Source organism: Aplidium turbinatum, chromosome 8 (assembly GCF_918807975.1).
Source record: "Aplidium turbinatum chromosome 8, kaAplTurb1.1, whole genome shotgun sequence".
Taxonomy (NCBI): Eukaryota; Metazoa; Chordata; class Ascidiacea; order Aplousobranchia; family Polyclinidae; genus Aplidium; species Aplidium turbinatum.
The window spans coordinates 30538876-30553672 of record NC_137479.1 but is presented as its reverse complement, the minus strand read 5'-3'; the positions used below and the strand labels follow the sequence as shown (position 1 = coordinate 30553672).

At 41.2% G+C, this 14797-nt stretch overlaps 2 protein-coding genes across 2 annotated transcripts; both read right to left on the bottom strand.

Moving 5' to 3' along the window:
- Nucleotides 1–8789: 8789 nt before the first annotated feature.
- On the bottom strand, nt 8790–11136 carry LOC145776267 (uncharacterized). Its single transcript, XM_082587669.1, has 2 exons — nt 10988–11136; nt 8790–10566 (listed from the first exon to the last, which is right to left on the bottom strand). The coding sequence occupies exons 1-2, from the start codon at nt 11134–11136 to the stop codon at nt 8790–8792; spliced, it is 1926 nt and encodes a 641-aa protein (XP_082443795.1).
- On the bottom strand, nt 11019–14571 carry LOC145775536 (uncharacterized). The gene is made up of 2 exons (XM_082586832.1): nt 11472–14571; nt 11019–11283 (listed from the first exon to the last, which is right to left on the bottom strand). The coding sequence occupies exons 1-2, from the start codon at nt 14386–14388 to the stop codon at nt 11159–11161; spliced, it is 3042 nt and encodes a 1013-aa protein (XP_082442958.1). The 5' UTR covers nt 14389–14571; the 3' UTR covers nt 11019–11158.
- Between the last annotated feature and the right edge of the window lie 226 nt (nt 14572–14797).

The window sequence follows — 14797 nt, the reverse complement described above, 5'->3', positions numbered from 1 at the left end:
CATGTACCCACCATCTTTTTACATTATTTTTGTAACGTAAAAGGGAAAATATTAACCGAATGTCACAATTTTATCAGTCAGACGTTTAAAATATATTGAAAGGAAGGGACAACATTTTTGTTTTATGCGAGGAAGCCCCAACCTTGATAGAAATGTTTTGTTAGGCAGAGAAACCCTGGTGCAACTCGCAAATTGTATTTGTTTTGGTTACGCCAGGGCCAGACAGTGCAGAGTTTTAAAATTACTTCTGAGTCGTACATGCATGTAGTACAGTAGGTTTAGCTTGTGTTACTTTTGTATGTTTCTTATAAGAAAAAAGCTATTTTTTCAGTTATTATTACATTGAGGTTAAGAGCTGCTGAAACGTCTTTGCCGGTTTGGCAAAACATCGTATATAAGCCAAATCAGCAGTTGGAAGGCTGGCAGGCAGTTTTTTTTCAATTGAAAAAACTCTTACCCTGCCCAATTTTTAAAATACATGTCACGTTCCAAATCGTCTTCAGTATGGACATGGCCATGGTCCACCTCCTAAAGTTCAAACACCATAGACGATCGATCGGTAAGAGTATTTTGTAGTCATTGACAGCGCGCAGCAAAATCTTACTGACTATTTCAAGTCCGATCTTGAGCACTACAAAATGCTACAAGAACACTCTTTAGTGGAAAGCTACAATCAAATGTGGTAGACGATTATCCTGAGTTCTTTGACACACAGTCCCTTGCACAAGATTTTTGAATGATATTCAAGAAGATGCCATCCGCTGTTCGGAAAATGTTTTCTGTGGAACTTTTACTCATTTCACCAGCCAGCTCGTGTTCAGCTGAATGGTAATTTTCAACTTTGCAACGTGTCTAAACTTGGTTACGATCTACCATGACAAAGAAACGGCCAAATCATGCAATGGTCTGCCATGTGCACAACAAAGTTTCGAATTCGATCAACCTCCATTACCTCTCCAAGGACTTCGTTTTTAATTCGCCGGAGACTCGTTGCCGAGTTTGGACATCTGCTGTCCAAGGCTGACACTGACAATTAAAATACATCGCATTGGACTTGTATCTACTGTATTTGTTTGTTTGTTGAATAGACCATGATCTTTCAGCTCGCTTCGCTCGTCTCCCCTTTCTTTCCTACTTTTCCTAGTAAATGTCCCCACCAATCTTAACACTTTGCTCCTCAAAGGGAGGCCAGATTTGGCCCCCTCCTCATATTTCCTTTGATTGCTTGAAGCACAGTAACGCCATGCACTTGGTTTTTCTTGACTTTTCCTAAAATTGCCAGGCGGATCTGATGATATTAAATTTGATGCTAAAAGTTGTGTAGTTTTCTTGTAAATTCAAGATTTTGGTGAATTTTTGCTATTTCTAGCTAACTTCCAGCAAAGCATGAAATGGATTACATTGCGATGACAAGCCATAAGCTCATAATTGCTTCGTGCATCGATATGCGCGAGCAGAGAGAAACATCCTCTTGTTTTCCTTTGTTTGGTTTGACCTCAATAATACAAAACGCGTTATTTCTTATGCCACAAAAGAAAAGCCAGTGATCACAAAGCTGTTAATTAGAAACAATAATAGCAAACGTTTTTTTGCGTTATCAGCTCTACGAACAATAGCAATCCATGATCAAAATAGTAGGCTATGTAGGCCACAAACTATTCAAAAGAGTTGTTTCAAGCAGATAATATTCATTGACGAATAAAAAACGTTACAATAAGAAATCTTCCCTTTGGTAAAGACACGAAAAACCTGGTTTCGAAATAAACGTTCTATGGAAATGCTCTCATTGGCAAAACTTGCAATTGAGGAAATGTATCACTGTAAATGCTTTTGGGAGAAGCCGGAGAAATAGCGTTTTCGCAAACAGTAATTGTGAGATACACTCAAAATTATGAGATAGGCTCCATTTAGGCTACACGTAGCAGCTAACTCGATGGCTACATGTCCCTTCCCTGCTTTATGTTGCCTACTTGTAGTTATGTCTTGCATTTTTGTTTCACAGTGCACTGTGTGTTGTTCCAAAGAGCGCAAAATAAAGATGATAATGCCTTGTCTACATTACAAAATATTTTGTAATGTACAAACAAAATGTACAATGTACATAATGTACATTACAAAATATTTTGTAATGTAGACGAGGCATAAAGCTAGGCGTCACATAAGACAAACAACGAATCAGCTTTCTTGATCATTGATTCAACATCTGAATACGTTACGCCAATGTATAAGAGGCCGGCTATTGTGAAGACCCGCCATTTATAAACGATCCGATTATACCAAAAGTGAGACAAACTAGTGGATCAAAGAATGAATAAATAATGCTGAGAAAACTAAATCTAAGTGACGAACAATACCGATGTCTTCATTTATCTTGGAAAAATGCTGCCTAAACTTATCAACAAAAAATACAGTAAATAACGGCAAGGACCCGAAAGCAGAATTTGCTCGACTTTGGCATGAATTTAGTCAGACATCTAATAATTCCACACATACAATAACGGGCTCTCAACGGCTGTAAGATACATAATCAACCTGGTTCTGGGCGGTTTGTGTAACAGTTTAGGGGAAGACACTACTTGAAATGATGCACCACACAAAAGATTTTCAATGAAGACTGAGTCTAAAAACAAATGTGGATTGTGCTGCACAATGACTTCAAGTTTAGGACAGAAAAAGCACAAAAATATCACGATAAAAATAAAGACCTTGTGGGAAATTGTCGAGAATCATAACACGATGCAAATACCATAAACGCGTAGTTGGCATGCTGCTCTAAGCTGGCCGGTAACTACAAAGGTAGACAATACAGGCAGTTTATAATTCGATAACAGCGTAATAAACATTATAAACACATAGACCGACAATTTTGTTTTACAAACGTTTTACGTCTAATAGTAAGTTTTCCCCAACAATTTTTGTGAAGCGCTTGCAAACCACGGTTTTGTAAAATAATTCATTATTATTATTTTTACTTCTCGGATGTTGTAAAACGTCATCAGCAAAATCACTATGAAACATTTCATTACTTCAATGTAGTAGGCCATGGCCTCCTGGAGATGCGGCCTGATTTGTCACATTTTGCAGATTTTGATTACAGCTACTGCTAGTGCTTAACTGACATTTTTTGAGATGTTTTTACTTTTTGCGGTTTTCTAATGACATAAAACTTTTTTGTTGCCTTGGGGAAGCAGTAGCAAATGAGAAAAAGTAAGTTGAAAAACGCAAAATCAGACTGTTATTGAAAATTAACAGTCTGACTAAAATCTTCAAAATCAAATTTTCTTTGTTTTTCAACATGTGAGGATGTTAAAACCTATTGTGTCATCTGGGGAAAAGAATAAAGAAAGCGTAAAAATCTAATTTTTACAAAAATTTATTTAAACGTTCGCCCAAAGTTAGAAAAACCTGGAAATTTCTGCAAAATGTGACAAATCAGGCCGTATCTTTAGGTGGCCATGAGTAGGCCTATGAATTTTTTATAGAATTGTAGCCACGTTGTTTCAACAAAGAAGCCATTTTTTGGAAATATAAAGTTATAGAAAATAATTTGCAATCATGCAAATGTTTGGAAAGAATTTAGGAAGTCTTCTCACAATCTGGCACAAAATGATTATGTTTATTGTATCTCTGCAATATTTTTTACGACAAACTTTGAAGCTTCGTTATAATCATTTTTATCTTTGAAGTCAAAAGTTAATTTTTTTTTGGCCAGAAACATATTCGCTGCCTTGCTGATGTTGTCGGCTTTATGCGTATTTTTTGTGCTTCAAACAATAAGGACCCAGTCACTCAGCAATCCAGTCCTTTTACATTGATTCAACATTTGTAAACGTTAAATTTATGTAGATTTGCTGACTGTGGGTTATTTCACTTTTCTTTTGTTTATGCATGATCCTCAATTCGCTGTTGCATTGTTTCGACGCTGGCGGACTAAAAATGTATTTTCAAATTGATTGACAGAATCTTCAATAAAAAGTGAGCTTCGAACTTAGCTTTGTTGATGTAAATGCTGTATTTTTTGTGGATGTAATTTATGAGTCATGTTTATAAACAACCGTAAGCGAAATGACTTATGATGCAGCCTCATGATATTTGTGATGCGACTTGACACAAATCCACAATTTCAAAAGCACCTAATTGGAACTTAGAAATTTCAGATAATTTCAACAACTTGTTCAATTGTCTTCACTCTACTAAAAATATTTATACCACAAACTCAATTGTAGACCTAAAATACACAAACGAAGATGTAAACAGCTATTCAAGCAGGCTAAGGTGTTACTTATGAGAAGTTTTGTTCCCTAAAACTAGAAGCTAGCCATGAGTTTTGGAAAGCATTAGTTTAGGACAAAAATGTAAAAGAACAAACGCAGTTTTTTTTTTCAAATTCGTGTAACAATATTACTCTGATTGTAACTATTTTAGAATCAATGAGTAACCTACAATAAGATTTGCTTGCAAGGCGTAAATCTTTATCAATGCAATGATTCGGCACACCGCACACACACTTCGTGCGGTTGATCGAGCTCTTTGTTATTCAGAACTTTGCATGAAATCGGATTAGCATGGTAATTAAGCAGCGGCAAGATAAATCAAAATTGTCGTTTTTGGGTACCTTTGCAAAAATTGAAATATCAAGTTTAACATATAAAATTTTGAAATAAAATTTTTCAAACTTAGGGGAAGGTTTGGTTAGTTGAGCCGGGTAACGGTTGATCCATCCGGTTTTATCGCAACGTCGTGCATGATTAGTCAACCGTTTCATACCAAAAATATGGAAAAACTTGAAGTCCATCAGCACATGTAGTTTTAGGGATTTTCTACAAGCAGAAAAATTGTGAAGCAGTTAAATGTAAAATGGTAGGTAAAAGTAGTTTTGAAGAAAATAAGAAATGTGTTATTTTTTCCTACGATGTTTCATCGTTGTCTTAATGGAAATACTGGGATAGGTGAGGGTAACTTACTCTTTGTTTTAGTAGTTCTCGTTGCTTGATTAGCCAGTTGGTTCTTGGCAATTTTTCATGAATTTTGAAAATGGCGGCGATGTTAACAGTTGAGCCACTTGCAATGTTCACGGTTGAGCCGTGCCTTTATCATAAGGAATGTAGTTTATGAGCCGATGGTCCTTACGTACTGCCCTAATTTTGTTGTAGGCTACCGTACTGTAATTGATGCGTAAAACTGGTGTCCTAGCCGGGGGCGGTCCACTGCCCCCCTTAAACTTCCATAAGAGTAGTTTTTTTTGTAATGCGCCAGTTTGAGGGTATTTTTTTTAGCACTACCTCCCTTATATTTTTCTCGATTGCAACGCCACTGGTTGCTAATGTTCGTTTTCTTCACAAACCTCGCGAAATCGTTTCAGAAAGGTAAAAACACCTTCGTGCAAAGTTTCCTATTCAATGATTCTCAGTGTTTTCAGAAATATAAATTTCTGTTCGTTCAGTGTTCACTGTTCTTTCATTTTAAGACACTAGACACAATACACAGTGTAAAGTTTTTTTGATTGTTTATTTGCAAGATGTTCAAGAGAAGAGTTTATTGTGTTTGATGCAGATTGAGCTCTGTTTTGGGATATCTTTTGGAAGTGAAATAATGGTGGATCAACCGTGAACAACGGGTGGCTCAACCGTGAAATTTAGGGTATCATTTGAGCCGGCTAAATTTCAATTTTAAAATGCCGATAAATGATATAAATCGGGGTCAGTCGCAAACACAAACATGTTCACAAGAACCGCATAAGACTGAAATTTATCATGATGGATTCGGATTTTTGGTAAAGTTTGTCGTTAAATTTTTATTGCAGAAAAATCGATTTCTGGCTTAACTAACTACACCTTCCCCTATAGACAAATGATTTTTTTTCATACCAGTGCAACTTCTGTTGAAATAGCACCAGCGGATAACACGTAACAACTGATTGAATTTGATCCAAAAACGGCCCCCCCTTGAGCAGTTAACTTCCAAAAAAAGGTTGAAAAGCAAAGGGTTAAAGAGCGATCGACGCCCATGCTGTGATATCACACTTGTCTACGTCCCATGTCGCTCAGCTCAAATTTATGAATGATCAGGGTTGCCAGACTATGAAAAGATCTTAAAGCCAAAACAATAAGGCCAACAGACTCTAAAAAAGCCAAATTCCAAGAATTTGGCCTTAAAAAGGCCAAACCTGGCAACCTTATGAATGATGGTTTAAGAGTTTCCGTAAGCAAATATCACAGCTAACAAAAACCAGTTCCTTTTGCACTGTCAATGAAGGAAAGACATATTTTGATAGGGAAGATGTGTCGGCAGGCGTGCGAACTGTGGGAATTTGGTGTAAGGAATAGATTAGAGAAGCTGTTTGTTGCTACTGTCACAGCAAAACAAAGAGCGGTGTGCACCAACTGCGGATTTTTAAGTGGCGGATTAAGCTAATCGTCTGGTTAGATAATCAAGAATCAGTTTCCGCAAAGTTTATCTGAAACGTGCGTCTTATCAACATCGCCCAAAAAGGTATTGAAAACATTTAACAACCCAACCATAAAGCAGCCGAAGAACGTGACATGTGGAAGCAATTGACAAGTCAACTTTCGTCTCGAGGGCACATGATGATGAACTCAACTACTCCCAATCTTTTATGACGCACTTCTCAGCTGATTCTGGAACTTTTCATCCCTCCTTTAGGTTACTACCTAATAGGCAGAATTAATGAAGTGTCAAGTGCAGCGCCCTGCGTTTCTGCTTAGGTCTTTTCAACGTTTGTTACCGTCGTGAAATTGTCGTTCTTTTGCATATATGTAACGCTACCCAGGAATTCAAGTAATTTTGCAGTTGTGCTTAAGGATTCTGAGGCGTGATTAGGAACTTGCGTGCCTCTCAAGAAATCGCATGCCAATAAGCTAAAGCATTCTTGCAACCGGCAGTTTCAATCACATATAGGCTATGTAGTTTTTCGTCTCTTCAACGTTCAGTGACGTTCGGTGGCTTAAACCGTTGGGAAAGCAACTTGGAAATATGCTGCAGCAAGGTAGTAGGCACGAAGGGCGTAACCGTCGGGCGAAGCCCGAAGGCGTGTTGCCGAAGGCAACACTTCCAGCGGGGGGGGGGGTCTGGGGGCCTCTCCCAAAAATGTTTGAAAAGCACTTCCAAGTTGGTGCGCTCTGAGAGCATTTCCAAAACAAATCAAAAATAAAAATCTGTCAAATTGTGCTTCGCCTATGTCGTGATCATACATCCATTAATGTTTAGAAGTCATGAACAATCTTAATTTTAACGTTGCAGGACCAAAATCCTGTGTTAGACATGGAATAATAGTTGTCTAAATGTTTAATTCGTCATGAATGTTCATTCTCAAATATTCAGTTAGGCCTACACTACAAAAACGAACACTTAGGCCTAAATATTACAACTGCAAGCAATTTGTACAAAAAGCTGGATAAGTTTGCCTCCTGCGTATAGAAGCTTAACGAATTAAATATTGCATCCGCACCTGAACGTTTATTGGCGAAGTAACGTTATATCAACGCTGTGAAAAGGGCAAAGGCATGACTATGAAAGCTAGTAGGCTAAAGTACATGGTGAGGAGTTATTGTCTAAAACGTTTTTTGCCTAGACTGGATAAAGTGCAGGCCTTACTTATTAGAAGAAATGGTGTATTGAAAACGACAATAATAAAACGAAACAAACAGTTGCTTACCGAATTCTTACATATTCCCTAGTCACTCCAAATCTCCAGTTCTCCAGATTTATAAAACAATGACCACTCCAGTCCATGCCAAAACGTAAAAAGAAAGATCAACTAGCAAAAATTGTTAATGCATGGCCGGGTCACTCAAGCATGAAAATAGAATGGAGCAGAGATACAACAATAATATTAAATGGGCGGGGAATCGTTTCTAACATACCCACCCCCAAAACCAGAGTTTAACAAATGAGGGTTTTACCACTGTAAAACGATTACAACGAAGCAAAATACAAACCAACTAATTGCCACAAGGTGGCCAAATAAACGACAATGAACATGAATTATGCAAATATCGACCAGAATCAAAAATATTCGCGGTTAGCAAGGATCACAATTGCAACACAAAGGCTGGCTTGCATTACACACAAACTTAATAGAACATGCATAACAGTAGCCTACAGAAGGACATCGAAGACACGCCCAAGAGGAGTTAAAAAACCCTTTTGACCAACATGCTTAGCGATTGCTAAAATTAAGCACAAAAACATAAGTCTACCGACAACTGGAAGTCAGCATAAACGGATACACGAAAAACAAATGATAGCATACATGGTACCAGTGGCAGAAGTGGGGATATGGCATAAACAAAAGCACACATACAACCTAATACTGCACAATGCTATGACCAGCGCAAGTGACATTAACGTCAGAGAAAAAGTAGGCTACCAGAAAAAACACGCGACTGTTAAGTCGAGTCGTGATAATTAAACAATGAATTGACAAAACACAAAAAATAATATCGCACATAGCAAAAGCATTAGTAGTGAGACAGGTGTGTGAAATAGTCAGACCAAAAACAGAGCTAGACTGCTACAGTGTAAATAACTGCAGGATGCAAATAGAAACAACACTATTAATGGGAGTCAATAACACAGTTATGGCAGAACTGCTGGATGCAAATGCATCGACGACACCGCGTTAGCTGCGGTAGTGAGGAGCACAAGAATAATAATAGTAAAATAAACACAAACACGCAATACAATTCAAATATGAAACCTAAGCAGCATGAGCAATGTCAGTTGTGCAATCGTGCCAACCAGCCAGCCTAGAAAACAAAATTGTCATTTTAAAAGTCCATACTGCCCTCTAGCAGGCAGATCTTTCTGATGTCGCGAACAAACTCTGTACCGTCAGCAACCTTTACTCGCACGCGTCTGACAAGTTTATTAGTGTCCGGCATAACTTCCTTTACAATAGCCTTGGGCCAGTGCCCACGTTTAGTTGCCTCGTCCGTTACCAGTACCAAATCGCCTGGTTTCAAGCTTGGAGATGTGCCAAACCACTTTTGTCGGGGCTGCAACAGAGGGAGATATTGCAACAGCCATTGTTCCCAAAACTTGTTTGTGAGGTATTGGGTCTTTCTCCAAGAGCGTCGATAACCGTCAGCCTTCATAAAAACATCTGGCGGTAGGGTGTCACAAGCTGATCCGGTGAGTATCATACTTGGAGTCAGGGCTTGCAGATCATCTGGCGACGATGGGAGCGAAGTGATGGGACGATCGTTTAAAATTCTTTCAATCTCTGCTACCAGCGTTAGAAGGTCGAACTCATCCAACGTAGCGTTTCCTACCAGCGACCGCATCAATTTTCTTAATAAACGAAAAAATGTTTCGTAGAAGCCGCCTTGATGTGAAGCACGCGGAGGGTTGAAGTGCCAGTTCGTTTCATGCCGAAGTAAGGCATCGGTGACTTTCTTTTGATGGAGGTTGTTGAGTCCTTGCCGAAGTTCGCGGTCTGCAGCAACAAAGTTTCCTCCGTTGTCACTGTACAGATCAGTAGGACAAACGTTTCTACGGCTGCAGAATCTTCGGTAGGCTTGAATGAATGCACTTGCCTCCAGGGATTGCACGACCTCAAAGTGCACAGCACGGGTCGCCAAACAATTAAAAATACAAACATATCGCTTAACACTGCTGCGTCCGCTCTTTACCATCAGTGGACCAAGAAGGTCGGTGCCAGCAGCTTGAAAAGGAATGGATTTGTTTACGCGTGGAGCAGGTAGGTTGCCCATCTGCTGTTTTCCGGGAGTAGCTTTCCAAAAACGACAGTTCATACAGGAATGCAAGACCCTTTTGACAGCTGATCGCCCTTTGACAATCCAATAACGGGAAGCAATGGCGGTAAGGACTTGTGAGCATCCCATGTGTCCTTCTCGTTCGTGATACCTCATGATCACTAGATCGGTGATTGGGTGCTGATATGGGAGAATGATCGGATGCCTTCTTCCGCTTGACAGAGAAGATTGTTGCAATCGCCCACCAACTCTTAACGTTTCGTTAACAACATAGGGGTTTAGGGACTGTAGCTCCTTCAAAGCCACATGCTTCTTCAACTGCAGGTCGGACACGAGTTCCACCGGGGCGTCAAATCCTGGGTGGTTATGGAGAACTGCGAACACCGTCGGGTATGCTTGATGCTGGGCGGCTGTGACAATGGCAAGTTCAGCTTCGTCCATCTCCTCGACACTGAGCGAATCTGTCTTAACAGTCAAGGAGTCATCCCGGCATTTCCTTTTCAGGTACAATTTGAAGCGAAGCAACCATGCAACCGTTCTTTGCAGATCGTGAAAATGCGAGTAGCGGGTAAACAACCGACAGAGAGAGTCTGAGTCCGTAATCGCGTGTTGCTGAGCTGAGCAATGTTCAATGCTTTTAACCTCTGGATCGTCTGACGAAATTCCGCCAACAAAGTCGGGCTGGTTTGGCCAATTGCTCGTGACATCATGCAAAAACTTAGGACCATTAAACCAAAGCTTAGCGGTATTAACTTTATCAGGCCAAACTCCCCGAGACGCGAGGTCAGCGGGGTTTAAGGTAGTCGGTACATAATGCCATTGATTGACACTGGTAAGCAATAAGCATGTGAATAGTGCTCAGCCTATTAGCCACAAAGGTGTGGAAACGAGTCGAAGTATTATTAATGTAACGCAGCACAACAGTTGAGTCTGTCCATAAGACAACACAATTGAATTTAAAATCACACTCCGTCAGGATAAAATTGCAGACTTTGGCAGCGAGCACAGCAGCAGTGAGCTCCAGGCGAGGTACGCTAACAGGCTTTAATGGAGCCACTCGAGACTTGCCAAATAGAAAATTACAAATTACTACAGAATCATCATAAAACACTTTAACATAAAACACGACCCCATAGCCACTGGTACTGGCATCACAAAAACCATGCAATTCAAAGCGGATAGCACATTTACCAAAAAGAGTCAGGCTTCTAGCGATGGAAACACATTCAAGCTCTGGAAGGGCCTTTAACCAAGCTTCCCAATTAATGTTTACTGGCCCAAGGCCATTAAGGGGTTCATCCCAATCAAGTTGAGCGTCACATGCCTGCTGCAGGAGTTGCCTAGCAGGTAAAATGAAGGGTTGTATTAGACCTAGTGGGTCGTATGTTTGCGAAATCATGGAGAGAACGCCTCTCCGGGTGTTAGGCTTTTGTTGGATACTCACCCTCACCTCCATGCAATCGCTCGCAGCATTCCACACAACACCAAGGGTTTTCTGCGTTGGAAGCTGGCACTGAGGCAAATCGACCTTCGACGCCAAGTCTTCCTGCAACACAGAACTCAAGACCTCTGCACTGTTAGACAGGAATTTAGTTAAATGGAAGCCGCCACTTTGTAATAGTTCACGCAGTTGTTGTATTAGTTCGATAGCCTGGTCCGGCGATTCACATGAATGACAAATATCGTCAACATAAACATTTTTTAAAACTGAGTTAACAGTGTTTTGATCGGCACCTGTTTCATTGTCTTTGGCAGTCATCCGAAGCGCGAAGGCAGCACAGCATGGCGACGACTTTGCTCCAAACACATGTGTTTGCATGCGGTAGTCGATAGGTTCCCGCTTGAGATCGTCGTCCGGATACCATAAGAATCGAAAGGCATCCCTGTCCCCTTCGTCTACGCGTACTTGGGAAAACATGGCCTTAATATCGCCCACAACAGCGATCGGATGTTGCCTGAAGCGAAACAATGTTCCTACAAGGTTATTGGTGAGATCTGGGCCATGAAGCAGCTTGTCATTTAATGACACGCCTTTAAACTTCGCGCTGCAGTCGAAAACGACTCTAAACTTGGCCGCATTGGTCGTGCAGTGATGGGGCACATAGCACGTCTTCCCTGGTGTGTCTACCACACCAGTTTCAAGTGGCACAGCATAGCCACATTTAACATATTCCTGCATTTTATCACGATACTTATTGAATAACACCGGGTCAGTAATAAATCGGCGCTTCATTCCCTCTAGGCGCTTGAGTGCCATAGAGCGATTATTGCACAAGTCCGGGTCTTCATCCTTCCACAACAGCCCTACAGAATAGTGTCCATCCACCTTCTTCACCGTGTCCTGCATGATCTGCAGCGCACGTTTATCCTCAATTGAAGGACAGGGGGCCTGTGGCTCATCGATGTCATTAAAATCCTGCAACAATACATTTAACATTCTATCGCAAGACTCCTTTACGCTAAGAAAGTTTACCATTACTGGTGAGTTGAGTTGCCTATCGCCACCATCTTTCCCATAAATGGTCCAACCCAGAAGAGTGTGCAGTCCACATGGTTCTCCTGGTGCGCCAGTACGAACTTCCTGCAAAAGATAAGCCTGGTGAAGATCGCTGCCCAATAACAACTCAACCTTCCTATCTTTTAGTTCAGGGAACTTTAAGTCCTCCAAATGACTATATGCACTACTAAGTGCTTCGGTGGGAATACTGTGGCTGACATCCACAATCTGGTCCATCACCAGAGCATCTGCAACGGAAAACACAGCCTGCTCTTCCATTCCCTGCACAGCCAAAAAATCAATTTTCTTGTCATGAAAGGAGACAGCATTGGTGGTCAGCAACTCCACATTGCTTTTTGTCGCAGCAACCCCTAAGCGAGATACGAGGCTTGAGGAGCATAGACTGACGCTAGAACCTTCATCGATAAAAGCATAAGTATAGTTGGAGGGGTCCCCAGCCCATACCTTAACTGGCAAAACCTTAAAAATTGTTGTCCCAGATGTTGCTGGCACAGTTGCGGACGTTGTTGCTGAGATGCCCTTCTTCAGAGCAGAGGGGCTTTCCTCTTCCACACGGTTTACATGCAGAAGTGAATTATGCCTCGATCCACACGTTGCACAAGATTTCTTAAATCTGCAATCAACCACTCTGTGGCCTGCTCTCAAGCAACAAAAACACAGTCTATGCTTTTGCACCAGGGTTCTTCTTTCTGCAACAGGCTTTTGTTTAAACATCTCACACTTCCATAGGGCATGCGACTCTGCACACAAACAACAGGACTCTTGCTTATGGTTAGCAGATTGGGAAATCTGCTCTTGGGTTGTGCAAACCGAAGCACGCTTGTAGCCACCTTGCGGATTAGATCGAGCCAGCGATGGTTGTGGAGCTCTCTTAACATCTTTGCCTGGTTGCATAAGATGGCCATATTGGCTGTCGGCTCGAGAGGCTGCATCCTCGACCAAGACTCTTAAATCACCAAACGTGGCACAGTCCGATCCTAAGTGATTAACATGAACAAACTGCTCCTTTAACTTATAAGGAAGTCGCAGGAACAGCCGTTGAAGCACCTCGTCACTGTTTAAAAGGTGAGACTTACCCCAGCCATCGAAACTGACTTCACACTTATACATCTTGTCGCAGAGCTTTGTGAGGCCTGGCGCATCCCACTCTGAAATAGGGGGTCCTTGCAGCAAATCTTCCTTCACTTTGGCCATGAGTTTTCCAGGGTTGCCAAACCTTTTTCTCAATCTATCCCATGCCATTCCATATGCTCTTTCACTATTTTGCAAGCAACTCAGGCCAGATATTACTTCCAAGGCCTGGCCTACACAATTGTCCTCCAAAAAGGCGATGCGATCTTCAAAACTTAGATAATTTGACTCAATGTATCGCTCAAAACGCCTTTTAAAGTTAAAGAACTTTAACACATTGCCGTCAAACTTCTCAAGCGATAACCGAGGACCATGAACATTTTGAAACCCTGCACTGAGCTGGGGTTGAGGCACGACGATGGGAAATTCACTACTATTATTAGCTTCAGTGCGAAAGGGAGATGTGTAAGGATTAAGAATATTACTAGCACTACTGCTGCCCTGAAGGATACCCTGTTCTGCTTTTACAGGTGGTATCTTTACACCACTCTCACGGGGTGTCACGTGACTGCTAGACTCAGCAGCTTTGCCTGTGTCACTGCCTGCATCCATAACTACCGATGATGTTTGATGTGACACTCGCTTGGATTGCTCTCGACAGCTTCGAATGAGGGTAGAGCATGCTTCAAGCAAACCATAAATGCTTTCCCCCATACGGTTCATCCTAGATTCTATTGAGCCTGATTGCTGTGGTTTGCATTTGAGTAAATCTAAACGTTTAAGGGAGAGCTTCCTTTGAAGTTCAAGGCATCTTTTCTTTACCTCCAAAACTTCAGAAGAGCTCAGGAAATCATCACTTGAGCATAGCTCCATGTCGATGGAAGTTATGCCAAGCTCGATTTCAACCAGCTCTTGTTCTAACACAACAAGACCTGGCAGCTCTTCGCTACTGTCATGTTGACCACTAATATTAGAGGCGGCCTCATGCTGCTCTGTTGAGCCACTAGCATAACCATTTGGCTTACTCCGTCTTGGAGTTTGCTTGGGCTTTTTACGAGCCATAATTAACACACAGCAATATACAAGCTACAAAAAACAAAATCTGTATGGTACTTACCTTTGGTGAGGTGACAATTGACCTTCACGATGTTACGGAGAATGTCAGTAAGCAACCTACTAAAATTACAGGGTTTAACGGTAACCAGTTCTACCTGACTAGAACAATGGCCTGACAGAGTACAGGCTTAGAAGCTTCAATCTTTGGCAGACCTGACAAGACTGCCCAAAGTGAAGATCTATTTACAAAATTTAAACCAAGTTTACAACGTGGCGGGCTCAAAGGCACAAACCAAAAAATGAATCCTTGGCAGACCTGAAAAGACTACCCTAGGATAACAAACAACTAGTTACAAAGTTCAAAGAAACTTTACAGCATGGCAGGCTCAAAGGCACAAACCAAAAAATGAATCCT

Coding starts and splice junctions, on each gene's coding strand:
- LOC145776267 (XM_082587669.1), bottom strand. CDS start 11,136: ATGATTTCGCAAACATACGACCCACTAGGTCTAATACAACCCTTCATT. Junction 10,567..10,987: donor AACATTAATTGGGAAGCTTG/GTTAAAGGCCCT, acceptor ATTGCTTACCAG/TGTCAATCAATGGCATTATG.
- LOC145775536 (XM_082586832.1), bottom strand. CDS start 14,388: ATGGCTCGTAAAAAGCCCAAGCAAACTCCAAGACGGAGTAAGCCAAAT. Junction 11,284..11,471: donor TGCCAAAGACAATGAAACAG/GTGCCGATCAAA, acceptor TCTGTGTTGCAG/GAAGACTTGGCGTCGAAGGT.